At 40.8% G+C, this 12,754-nt stretch overlaps 1 protein-coding gene across 1 annotated transcript in view; it reads left to right on the top strand.

The window, feature by feature from the left end:
* The window catches only part of FGD5 (FYVE, RhoGEF and PH domain containing 5), a 102,621-nt gene that overhangs the window by 77,523 nt on the left and 12,344 nt on the right, over positions 1 to 12,754 (top strand). Inside the window, exons 12-14 of the mRNA XM_010288060.1 lie at positions 1,533 to 1,601; positions 9,127 to 9,210; positions 10,815 to 10,894. Coding sequence (XP_010286362.1) covers positions 1,533 to 1,601; positions 9,127 to 9,210; positions 10,815 to 10,894 — 233 coding nt within the window. The remainder of the gene's footprint in view (positions 1 to 1,532; positions 1,602 to 9,126; positions 9,211 to 10,814; positions 10,895 to 12,754) is intronic.

The following is a 12,754-nucleotide window of genomic DNA, read 5'->3' as shown; positions in this document are numbered from 1 at the left end:
TCCTTGACTGATTAACAACTAAAAACATCAGAATGTTATCAACATTATTTTCATCCCAAATCCAAAACACAGCACTATACCAGCTATCAGGAAAAAAATTAACTCTATCCCAGCCGAAACCAGGACACTAAGCTACTGTGATAAGAATTGGAGCACTGGTGTGTGTAAAAAGCCATCACTCTGGTAGTGTGCAAAGACATGCTGAGAGCTTCAGGCTGGGAAGACATGCATTGCCCCTGCTTTTACACAGAACAGCCATTTGACTTTTCACTCCAGCTGTCCTCAGCCACCCCATGTGTAGTGTTTTTTGATGGAGCTGCCTTTTTCCTCCCTATATACTGCTGTTGAAAGGTTGCAACACTAGCAGGAATTGCTTGCAGGCTGGAAAGGCTCAGAGTTTTATTTGGCTGGTAATTTCCCTGGCCTTAAATCAGGGGAAATTATTTGTTTTCAAATTTTATTCTCACCATTACCCAGTGATACTTTTGATGTAAGACATCATTTTTAAGCCACACATGAACAGGAATGTAGGAGAGTGTTTAGCTCTGTCTTACCATCCACATCAAATGCAAATTTCTTCTCCTGGCTTTCAAACCTGTCCAGTTTCCTCAGCTCCAACCTGCCTCTACACTTCAAAAGATTTCTTTCTTGAGTTCTGCAACTCTAGATTTCCCTTCAGTCCACCAATATCTTTAGCAAAACCCATGAAGCAATTTTCAAAGCATGCATGCCTGTAGCATAAGAATCCTCATCAACCAAATACTGCAATCAACCTCTATTTTTTCTCTAACATCAGTATTCTCACTTGACTTTGCCAGGTAACATTTTAACAAATTCTGCAAAATCCAGCATACAGAATTTGCGGGATTGGTCTTTTTGATTGTAAATTGTTCTAGAATGGAAAATTACACCAGATTCTGTTCTCCATTCGAAAGAGTAGATGACTGTTAACCCACTGATGCAGTTGAGTTATTCTCGACCTTTTCAAATGTTATCGCAATCAAGTTCTAGTATGCTGGTTTAGCTGCTTACATACATAGTCCTATCTACATATATAGTAACAATATGGACCAAAAAAGTATTGTGTTTGCAAATGTGTGCAGATTATGTATGCAGGCATAGTTATGTGGATGTAGCATGCTGAAAACCAAGGTTATGCTTTTCTTTTTGGTCTGTCTATTTTAGAGGACTTTTAAAGACAAGAATTCTTTTCTGAAGCCCATTACATGTTAGTTTTGCAACATGTGACAGTCACCTCTGAGCACAGTCCACGGTGCAGAAGCAGTGGGCTGAGGAGAAGTGGGTTTCCAACCCATTCAGTACTGATACAAATGCAAGCTGTGAAGAGCAGCAGGGCTAAGACTGAGTCAGATCATAAGGACTAACGCTAAAAGCAATTGTTGAGGTATCTATCTCTTCCTGTGCTGATGAAAGCAGTTAGAGTAGCTCTTTCCCCAGGATGAATACTCTCTTTTCTCAGTAAGTTCAGAATGAGAAGCCTCAGGATTACAATCTGCTGTTTTCTCCTTCAGATCTTTGTTAAAGAGGGAACGCTGATGAAAGTCTCTGGCAAAAACAGGCACCCTCGGCATTTGTTCTTGGTAAGATTTCTTTTATATTTTTACTGTCTCTCTTCTATCTTCTCCTGCACTTAGGCATCCCTGAACCCTGGCAGAAACTTTTAGACTTCAAGTCATTTAACCATCAGCAGTAATGTAGTGAGTCAGTTTCTGTTGCTAACAGGGCTGTAGCCCTTTTCACGCATGTCCCATTGGCCTTGCATACAGGAATATGGGCTGTGCAGCCCTCCATTTGTGCCACAGCTACATAGAGCCTTGAGTAGGCCGTAATTGTGCAAAGGAGTGGAAGTTTCCAAGGTAATCAAGAGGATGGGAGCGCCTGAATACTTTGAGCAATTAAGCTTCACACTTGAAAGTCCAACCCTAAGGCCTTAGTAGATCTGACAGAAGCAACAGAGAACAACATACTGCTAAAGTTTATGAAAGCTTACTTTGGATTCACTTGGGAGAGATTTGTATCCTTGAAGCTCAAGCACTGGGTTTTAGTTCCTGCTGTCCAAATCTATGTAAATTACCTGATAACTGTGTGCATTACCTCGATATAGTCCCTCTGAACACACACCTCCAGCTTCCTGTTGATTAGAGCAACAGTTTTCAATGACGGTTTGCAAAATTCTTCTAAGATAGGTAAGAAAAATGAACCTTTCATCAGCTGGCTGGAATACCCTTCACAAGGCTCCACAACCCTACTGCAAAAATTGCAAGTATTTGCAAATCAAAACAGATGAAAAAGCACTGTTTTGGAGATAGGCTATTAACACTCATGCTTTCTCTTTTGCATTACACACCACACTGAGCAGTTAGAGAGTATCTGAGACTCCAGGCTCCTGAGCTCTGTTCTCAACTTTTCAGGTAGCTTATTGTATAAACACTGGCATTTTTACGCATTTGTCGGTATGAAGGGGAAAATAAGACTTGCCTGTGTCTTAGGAGTTTGTTACCTGCTTACCTGTTAATGTTTGAAAAATTCTTTAGAGCTCCTTTCCAGAAAAGAGCCATAAAGAATTGACCATTACTGCTACTATTAACGTTAAAGTACTGTTTGCAGAATTTATTTTAAAATAAATTACTTACATGCCTGGAATACGTATTTGCTGTGGCCTCTGTAAGTGCTGACAGCTTTTCACCCTGGGACCATTATAAGGAGAAGAGATGGCTTGCTATAGAAGTCATACATTTTGCCATTAATTCTTCTCATTGCTCTCCCTTATTAATATTGCCTATTTGTGCATGAGTGGATGCCTCGTTGATCATGTATTGCAGTCATAATCAAAGATCAGATGGGATGGGACACAGTGGAACTGTGTTTTTCTGATAGCTTCATCGGTTTCTGTGAAAATTCAGACTTTCATGTACTGCAAGTGATGGATTTCACCCAAATCTTCAAATATGAGATTGCTGCAGTGCTGTTTTACTGAGTCAGCATCAATGGACTGTAAAAACAGCAATAAATGTCAAAATCATGACTTTGTTACAGACAAGGGAAAATAGCCGTGCTAGAATCTCCAGGAGGTGGTCTTAAGAAACAGTGTTCTCAGCAGTAGTAACTCTGAAGCCTACTGATGACCACTCCATAACAGATGATACTTGCTTCCTTACTGTTCTCTCCTCTTAAACATTCACCTTTGCTAGTATTACAAAAACATTTTGGAGTTGTGGCTAAAGCTGGGACCAAATTTCAAGAAGTTACCATTTTATCTTCCAGTGTGTTTGTAACTGCCATCATAACCCGCTACTATAGCAAATACTGAAGTGTCACAAACCTAGCTATTATAACTGATAGAATTTAAACGGAAGATCAGAAATCAGGTGAAAGTAATTTAAACTTGAGATAAATTTCGGGTAGACCAAAATGGTTGTATCAGCTTGAAGGTCACAAGAGGCTGAAAGTATTACTGGAACAAAGAAAGCACAGAAATTAGTTTCTGGCACTTTCTACTTTGGGAACTATTTTTGATTCCTGGGGAGAGTTCAGCTGCTCAAACCCGGATGTTAACTGCAAAGACAGAAGTGTCTCTTGGCAGCTGGAGACATTACAGTAGCCAATGTCCTGTTGTTAATAGATGCTCTCAGTATTCAGAAACAGTATTTTTTCTTCCTTTCAGTCAGAAAGGCAAACTGTGACCAAATGTGCTGTCATGCAAAGTATGTGGTGGAGCTAGACTAAATCATAGTGGTCACTTTCAAGAACCAAGAGACACATAAAACTGGTTTCTTTCCTGGTCTAACACACTAAAGTTGCAACCACTTCAGGCTTCCTGTATTATGTTTCCTGATGGCATGGGGAGGGGATGATTGGATCTTAGAAACAGTTTGAAACTTACGGGCAAATATCTATCTACCTTTGCGTTTAGTGATTTTTTTTCTCAGCCGCCTCTACCCCAAAAGCTCCTCAGGTTGCAGAGCAATGCCATGTATGGTGAAATTGCAGGAAAGCGAGTCACCGTGGAATATGGTAATTCCTGTATTAACACCTGAATGGTTTTGCATTATTCGCTTGTCACTGCTAATGGTGTAGATTCTCCTTTGTGCCATCACCGCTCATGCTACCACCACTCATGCATTGCTTAATGGAATATTTAGCCGGTGGATACATTAAGACAACTACCGCATAGCTATGTCAACGTATTTTCATCTTCTCATATAGTCTTAAGGCCCTACACCTTTTTGTAACAGCCAAGGCCTGCATGAACATATCCTTCCCCCTGCCAGTGCATCTAGCCCAACCCACATGCTGTCTTGATTCGGATACCTGGGGACTGTGTGGGAAAAAAAAAACCAACCCAAATCTACACAATCCCAAGACTAGAATAATCTCCTAAACACTGCATCTTAAAATCGCAGTTATTTAAAGCCCTTAACTTCTAAGGGCCATATCATAATCCTTTGAAGCCACTGGCAAAACTCAGGTAGGATAAGAATTTGTCCTAATGTATTAATCAAAAAAAACCTTTCAGAACTGGCTTTTTTTGATGTTTCACATGTCAGCTGCGACTCAAAAGGTCACCAGAAGCTAACATGTATAGGTATAGTTTGGTTCAGCTTTGAATGAAAAAAGTGTATTCAACTTAGCTACCCAAAACAGGTTTTTACATGAACAGCATTTTCTGAAATTCTTAGTAATGAACTTACTCTGACCAAAGCTAAGTCGAGCCCAGGACCTGGAGAGAATTTTAGTGGAAGAGTATACACTGAAGGATAACCCTGAGAATTTAACCCCTGGACAACCCGGGAGATGAGCCCACCAAACTAAAGTTGTAGTTAGAATATGCTATAAAAATTGGGTGCGTGCCAGACTCCTACTTGGCCTGTGCATTCAGGGTGTGCTTTGGTGGTTTGTGGGCTTGTGCTCTGAATATATGCTCATCACGAGCGTTGTATGTCTGCGCACAGCCCATACAGGCATGAGTGTGTAGGACACACATTTAGGGTCTTTTGATGTGCATATGTTTCTGCGGGTGTGTATTGCGTGTATCACAAGGTTACTTGAGCTGGCTGTTTTGTGCAGGCTGCTGGTATTGTTGAATCTGGTGTTTCCTGGCAGGATGTTTGGTGAGTTTTGCTGTGCGCCTGTTTCCTGAGTCCAGTTTCTGTTTACAAGGATTTTGGGGCCTTTTTGCAGCACAGTATGGGCTGCTGACACTGGCAGGCCCCCTAGCTGCTCCCCAACCACAGGACTTTGCAACTCAGACACTGTCTTTTATCTCACCCTTCCAAGAATTTTTCTACAAAGGCTGCTTGTGTTGCAAGTGGGGTGCTATTAAATGGGAGACTGTTTAATGCTCTAGATGGCAGGACAGCAGTATAGGAGGTTTTGGAGTCAGAGCTTGGAAAATGCTGCCCCAGCACACATTCAAGCTTCTCCACTGACACTGAGGGGATGTTTAATGCAGACTTGAATAGAACAACACAGGGTTCATAATGAACTACCCTTTAAAACATTCAGAAAAACCAAACGTGGAAGGAGCTTTTACACAGAGAGTGCATTACGTATGGATGCCAGCAGTTCAGCGGGGTGTAGATAAACTTGTTTGGATCAATAAATATGGACACTGTAGGTTAGAAAACTTGTACTGACCTCTCATGTTACTGGGTTCCCATCACAACAGAGGGGATTATAAAAAGAAGGTGGGGAGTAGTAACAGAAAAAAAAATTAAAGAGCAGATGTAACCTTCTTTCTCTGTGTTATCAACTGTTGTTTTGGGGACTGTGTGTGTGCATGGAGCAGTGCAGAGTAGGAATGTTTGCTCCTATATCAGTATCCGAGTAGTTCAGGGATCCCAATTATTCAAACATTTTCTGGCAAACAGGAAGTGGGTCTGAAGCCCACGGACTTATGGGAACTCCCCTGGGGGTTGTAGCAGTCAATCTCTTCTACCACAGATTCCTGAGGGGCTGCAAGATCAGCTTTTACCATGGCCCAGTCCTCACTGCTTCAGGGAACAGTGCGCAGTATGATGCAGGAGGATGCATGAAACCACTGGTACTGATGCTAGCTAGTTCTGTCCATACCATTCATATAGCCACCACTCAGGTCTCCAGTGTGCATGTGGCAAAGGAGAGAGCAGTGAGTGCAAACCCTTTCTTTCTTCATGAATATGTGTGTGTTGCTTAGCAAGCTTTGAAATACTTGCCCTAATTTCATTGTGTCAAGCTGCGGCTGGTGGGACCTCAGAGTCACAGCCCACCACTATGTATCGTGGGGGAGAAAAACAGAAGGAGGGAAAAAACCTCCAATGGGCAATTATAAAGCAACGTCATCATTAATGTTTAACAAAAACTTGGGATATTAACCAGAGCTGTCATAACAACAGTACACACCAGGGTGTCATCCATAATCAACCATAATAAAAGAATGACATGCTTTTTAAGGAAATATGTAACTTTTTAAATAAATAAATGGGGTTTGCTGTTGAAGAAACCCAGTAGTACATTATGCCAGAATCCTGAAAATCTCTCTTAGAGTGCCCATAACTAGTTACCTTTTTGTGTGGTTTGAAACAAGCCTTAAGTACTGGCACTGATGAGTGGCAGATGAAGTCCTGTTTTCTCATGTAATCCTTTGAAGATTCAGGAGACAGCAGAATCACTACGCAAATATGAGATTTCACTAGCATTCTCTTATTTCACAGAGTATCTTCTTAATGTTAGCAATAAAGTCTGCCTGACTTTTTACCTTTTCCTGCCTGGCTGCTGGAGTCCTCGTTGCTACTAGTAACATCAAGCAAAAATACCTTGTATCTGCTTTCCACTGAAAGGTTTACATTTGCTCAGTTTTTTCTACCTTAGCCTCCTTAGATGTTCAGTGTGCACTAGGTTGTGATGAATTTTCTGGTTATGCATATTCATGGTTAAACTGGGAATCATCATGTGGTCAGTATTCAGCAGGTGTCACTGTGCTCACTGGATTAATGTTAGCATGGAGGGTAATTTATAGAGCAATACGTAAATCACAGAAAAAACTCTGTGACAAGCCATTAGTCACCTTGTTCTAAGGAAATTCTATTGTTTTGTTGCAAAAGAGAAATTGTTGCACAATTCTATTGTGGTGTTGTTACAGAGAAGAGAACATGAGACTCCTGTTCTGACTTGATAGTATGCTTTTGTATCCTCAGTTGAGAAGTGTTATATTAAAAGGGCTTTAAATTCCACATGAGTTAAGACTTACTAGGACACAGAGAAATACACAGAAGAGTGGGCAATCCAGGAGAGCATGGGAATCCTTTTAAAATGTTAGAATGAAATGTTTCAGCATTTTCTACAAAAATACCAGCGGATCCTACTCACTAAACTCAATTCAATCTTTAAAAGTAGTAAAATTTGAAATTTAGGCTTTGGGGAAAGTCACTCTTCAGTATATTTTGCCTCATGTTAATGGGAATCTGCATTTTAAAGATGGGCACATAAGCCTGATTTGCTGTGAATCAAACAGCTACTTAATAAACTGGTGCCCACAAGTGAACTCATAACCCTAATAAAGGCAACAACAGTTTTGCTGTTAAGTCCAAGGTGATATGGATTTGATCCCATAAGTATTAATTCCATGTCATTTTTCTTTAACCATTGTTCCTGCTCTGTAAGAAAGCTGAACTATGACCTTTAAAGAAAACATCCATAAGGCTCCACTGTCCGTTTTTTTAGGCAAGCAAATCAGTGAAAATTTTCTACCAGCAGTTTTAGGTGGTCAGTACTGTCAAGACCCCAACAATTCCAGTCATACAGAATACATTATTTTATTGCCAAATCATTCCTTAGTTTCTTCCCTTCTCTGCATCCCTCTTTATCACAGTTTTCCACCCAAAATATAATATTATTACCATCCAATTGGCTATATTTAAATGCCTTAGTCACAGAGTAATCCAAGGGAAGCTGATTTCTGTCTACTTTTTAATTTCTTGAGAATTTCTGAATTTAAGATGCCTTCTCTGTGGCATCATACAGTATTACTTAACCTTGGTTTTACATTGCCTTGCGCATCTTTGTTCATAGTATCCCAGTACAGTAATCAAGGAGCTGACTGAGTTTATGTATATTGGTACTGATGTGGGAGGCCTGGGAAAGACAACAAGAGAACATGATCTGCTCATTCAAGTAAAGCAGAGAACACATACACAAAAGCATTACTTTGGCAATGTTAAGGCCCACCAATACTTAGTAGTAAGGGGAGGCCAGCAAAGACCTACGAGGTCCAGTTCTGCTGTTTCATTTATTTGTTTGTTGGCACAAAGGTAAAAGGCTGCAATAATGCCTATGATTAGGTTAGGCAAACAGCAGAGATGATCTGATCCCATTTAGTACTGAAGCTGAAAAACATACATTCTGCAAGAAGCTTTGTGAACTATGGAAATATTTGGGGTGTTAAGGTACAGATTTTTTTCCCTCATAAAATGAAAAAATGTTTCCCATTTTTGCGCTCCCATGGTCTCTGCTGCGGCCCACAGACTCAGCAAAGCTGTCAGATGTCTAGGCAAGTTCTGCTAGCAGTGAAGTTCACTTACTGCTCTCAAATATCTGAATCATTCTTCCCTGAATTGTTCCTCCAGACGGCAGCACCTCTCCTCACCTCCACTTCTTTTTTTCCCAGAAAATGGAAGTCCATGAAGCCCAGCCCTACCCCTCGCCTCACCACAGTTTCACTGTCAGGGGGACCCTGAGAGAACCAGAGCTCCAGCATCCTGGGCAGTTAGTTGGTATTGACAGGTAGTAAATGCAGAGCGTGCCTTCCCAACATGAACATGGTATTGCCCTTGAAACAAGTAGCTGTTTCACCCAAGCTGAATTAAAAAAAAAAGAGCTGATTATCTACTTGCTTAGCCATTAGCAACAGTCAAAAATGGGAAGAAATCGAAATCCTGGATGCAGACTCCCCAGAGTCTTGTGGAAATGCAGGTCTTGATCTCAAGTTGTGTGTCTTGGGCCTGTCTTTAGTAGCAGTCCTAGCAGTTCATCAAGTTACTGCTTGTTCTGGGTATCGCTCCCCAGGAGTAATAGGCAGGACTGCAAGCCATATTGCAAATTATTGATTTTGTCTTTCTCTTCATATAGATGAATGATGTTCTGCTGTACACATATCCCCAGAAGGATGGCAAATACCGACTGAAAAACACCTTGGCTGTGTCAGGCATGAAGGTAACGCCTCATCTGTATTATAGCCTGGAATTAAAGTTGTACAGTGGGCTGTTAGTGCTTTGCTGGTTTATGTCTCATATCCAGCAAGGGGAAAGATGGGAAGGATCTGTTATCAGGGGATTCCCTGGCCTCTTACAGGAGACAGAAGGAAAAATAATATAAAGCAAACATATAAAAGATTATCTATAAGGCTGTGACTTAGTATGACAGCCTTATTCAGGCTGCATAAACAATACAAGCCAAAATCAGATTTACCATCTGATCATGAAACTGGAGACAGAAAAGATATATTATCCCATTTTGTCCATTCCTCTCCTCATGTCTCCAGCCAATGCGTGGTTGTTCCCTACAACATATTCACTGGGGCTTTGTCTGCCTTGTTTAAAAATTCTGTCACTCAGCGTATACATAAGCTTTCATTTGCCTGGTCTTCATGTGCCCTTTAACTGTTTTCATCAAAAGAATTAAGTCAAAAAGCCAACTTTATGGGGAAAAGGTGTACTGGGAGCTATTACATGCAATGATATAAACACAGTCTCTTCTTCAGTAAATTTCTAAATTGCAGGTTACAGAAACTGGACACAATTGTCCTGTTCTTACACTCTTTCGCTAAGCATCCATGGGCACCAGTACCTGTGCAACAGGAGATATTGGGCTGGAAGGGTCTTTGCTTCTTACCTAGCCATCCATTACATACCTCCCGCCAAGAACCTTCATAACTGTTCTACAGCGAATATGCCAAGTTTTATTTATGAGAAAGAGCACAGGTCAGGAGTCTGGGGATCTAGGAAACATGCAAAATGAGAATTACTAATCATTCATTCCAGCAGAATGACACGGGTGGGTTGAGGTGTTATGAAAAGGTGGGAGGCTGATCACCCTGGAGACCTGATAGTCTAAAACTAACTATGGGTTCCCAGCTGAAGTAGGAATCACCAAAACACTCTACCATTAAGTGTAAAGGAGTTGCAGAGCAGGTACTTGTTGCAGTACATTTGAAACACTGAATCACTGGCATAATAGAAGTTTGTTAATAACAACGTATCAGTACCACAAAGCTATGTTTCTCCCAAGCGGCTGTTGTTATTAGTAGGCAACTAATACACTACATGGCAGAGAAAAGTTTTTAACCGAACTGTAGCTTTTAAGTTTTTTTTTTTTTTTTTGATCTTAAAGAGCCTTGTTGCAGACAGGCATTCACTGAACTGAAGTACTTCACTCTATAATGCATGTCAGGAAGACAGTTATTTTCATTCATTCCAAGAACAGTCAAAACTTTTGCCTAAAATGCTCTGACATTTGTCAGACTAAACATCTCCTGAGTTGTCATATTAAAACTGAACACTGATTGATACTTTATCCTTGCCTTTATAGTTGGATTAAATGACTCTTTTCCTTCAGCATCACCACCATATTGAAATATAAGAACATTCCTCATTACACCAACAAAAGACAGAAAACCCTACCCGCCCATCTCTTTGCATTGAAATATGAAACAGATGGCTGAAACATCATAGATACATATGCATTGAGACTTTTCTGGTGTACTGGTTATAGACAGTTTAACTCATGTCTACATTCATGTTCATGGCATTTGTTTCTAGGTCAGCCGCCCAGTGACAGAAAAAGCCCAAAACATCCTGAAGATTGAATATGATGAATATTGCCTGACCCTGTCAGCAAGGTACTGTCCCCAAACAGCCATGGCAGAGGGTGTTATATTCTAGAGCTGTACCGCTAGATTAGTCTAACCAATACCCAAGACTTAACTGGTGTCTCATTCTTTTTTAACTGAATTTCAGTCTGTGCTATTATGACAGACAATGTCCGAGTGCTTGATTATACAATGAAGATATTAGTTATAAATGCGAAGTTCATAAACTGTAACTGATTCAACTCATGCACTGAGTAAAGATAGTAGTCGGCTTTTGATAACATCTTAAATAGAAAGGAAAGAGCAGAAAGTCTGTTACTAAGAAGCCTGAGTCCTTTCCATTATCTTTCACACTTTTTCCCTGTAACACTAAGAGTATGTTCTTTCTCCCTTTTATACTTGTTACCTCATACACTAGGGTTGCAAAACTGCTGGAGAAAGTAGTAATCGGGTAATACCATGCAATAGGTATAAAAGCATTTAATAGTGCTTAAATGACAAAGCCAAAATTAAACCTTACTGGCAGCCTCACAGGTGTTTCTAATAACAGGAATTCCATTAATGAGTTTGTGTAGTACTAGTACTAACTGCAACTGGGAGTCAGGATCTCTGTCCTGGGATCACAAGCTAATGCCAGAAAGAGATTGTAGGTCAGTTTCTGACCAGAAGATAGCAGTGTACTATATTTTTTCATCCTTCTAGACCAAAATTACCCTGCAAATTTACCTAGAGCTACAGCAGAAAGGTGGCTGGCTTAATCTTCAGGTGTAGTTTACTACAAAAGACATAGCACACTAGCAGTGGTAAATCTTCTAAATAACAAGGTCTTCAATGCTTTTAAGTACTGACTCTCCCACCATCAGATTCCAACTACAGCATGGCTGGAAACACAGCAGTCTTCCCTAAATTACACAGTGCAACAGAAAGACAAGGAGGGCACTTTCTTATTCAGAATAAGAATTCAGAATTGTCGTCCTTCCCAGAGCACTCGCCATCTGTGGGCAGTGCTCAGATACCTGTCAAAGCCTTTTTGTCTATTTCCTTTTATAACCAGCAAATCAGAAAATATCTGATATTTTGTTAGAGTTGTACACTCATGACAACCCTCAAAATATACACACAGTGCTTCTGAATTGCCTGCTGCCAGTTACAAAAGCAGGATGTGTACAGTACTTCTGTATTGTAGAGGGGAAATAACTGCTGCATGTCCCCTTTATTCAGGGCAACTGAAGTTGGCATCCCTAGTGAGAAGCTTGGGATGTTCTGCTTGCATTGTTATGTTGTTTCTTTGCCTTTTGTACTCCTATCAAGTCTGTGCTTGGCTAGCCTAAACAAAGCATGTGAGGTCACTGCGAGCTGTATTTCTTTGGCAGTAGATAGAACCAGGGCCCAAGACTAAGGTTGCCCTTCTGACAGCAGCCAGACGGAGACTGACTCTTATCAGAGCACAGGGATAGAGCCCCTTTCCCATCCTTGTGCTGCTCATTCTGGGACCAATCTGCCATATGTCACCCAAGAACATTTTTTCCTCTCCCTTTCTGTGCTGGCTGGCAGAGCTGATGAGATGCCGGTGGGACAGTATACTCTCCTTAACTCCACTGCACAACATCCTTGGCTTGCTACACTCACCAAATGGAGCACTAAAGACAGAAAAGTACCAGAAGGCTTCAAGCATCCCTAAAGACTATTTTTACAGCTCACACCGAAGTGCTGCAAGTCTGCACCGAAGGCCAGTTGTTAACAATTGGAACTCAAACCTCAATGCCTTTACACTTGTATGAGACAAGGTGAATGCATTGAGGAAATACAGATTGAGTGCCAGGGACTAAAGACGGTAGAATGAGGATGACCAAAGCACAGAAGTCAGCATGGCTTTTTGTGCAGATGGCA

This window comes from Phaethon lepturus, unplaced genomic scaffold (genome assembly GCF_000687285.1).
Source record: "Phaethon lepturus isolate BGI_N335 unplaced genomic scaffold, ASM68728v1 scaffold15320, whole genome shotgun sequence".
NCBI classification, from domain to species: Eukaryota; Metazoa; Chordata; class Aves; order Phaethontiformes; family Phaethontidae; genus Phaethon; species Phaethon lepturus.
The sequence above is the reverse complement of the archived record's forward strand: the minus strand, read 5'-3'. Positions and strand labels throughout refer to the sequence as shown.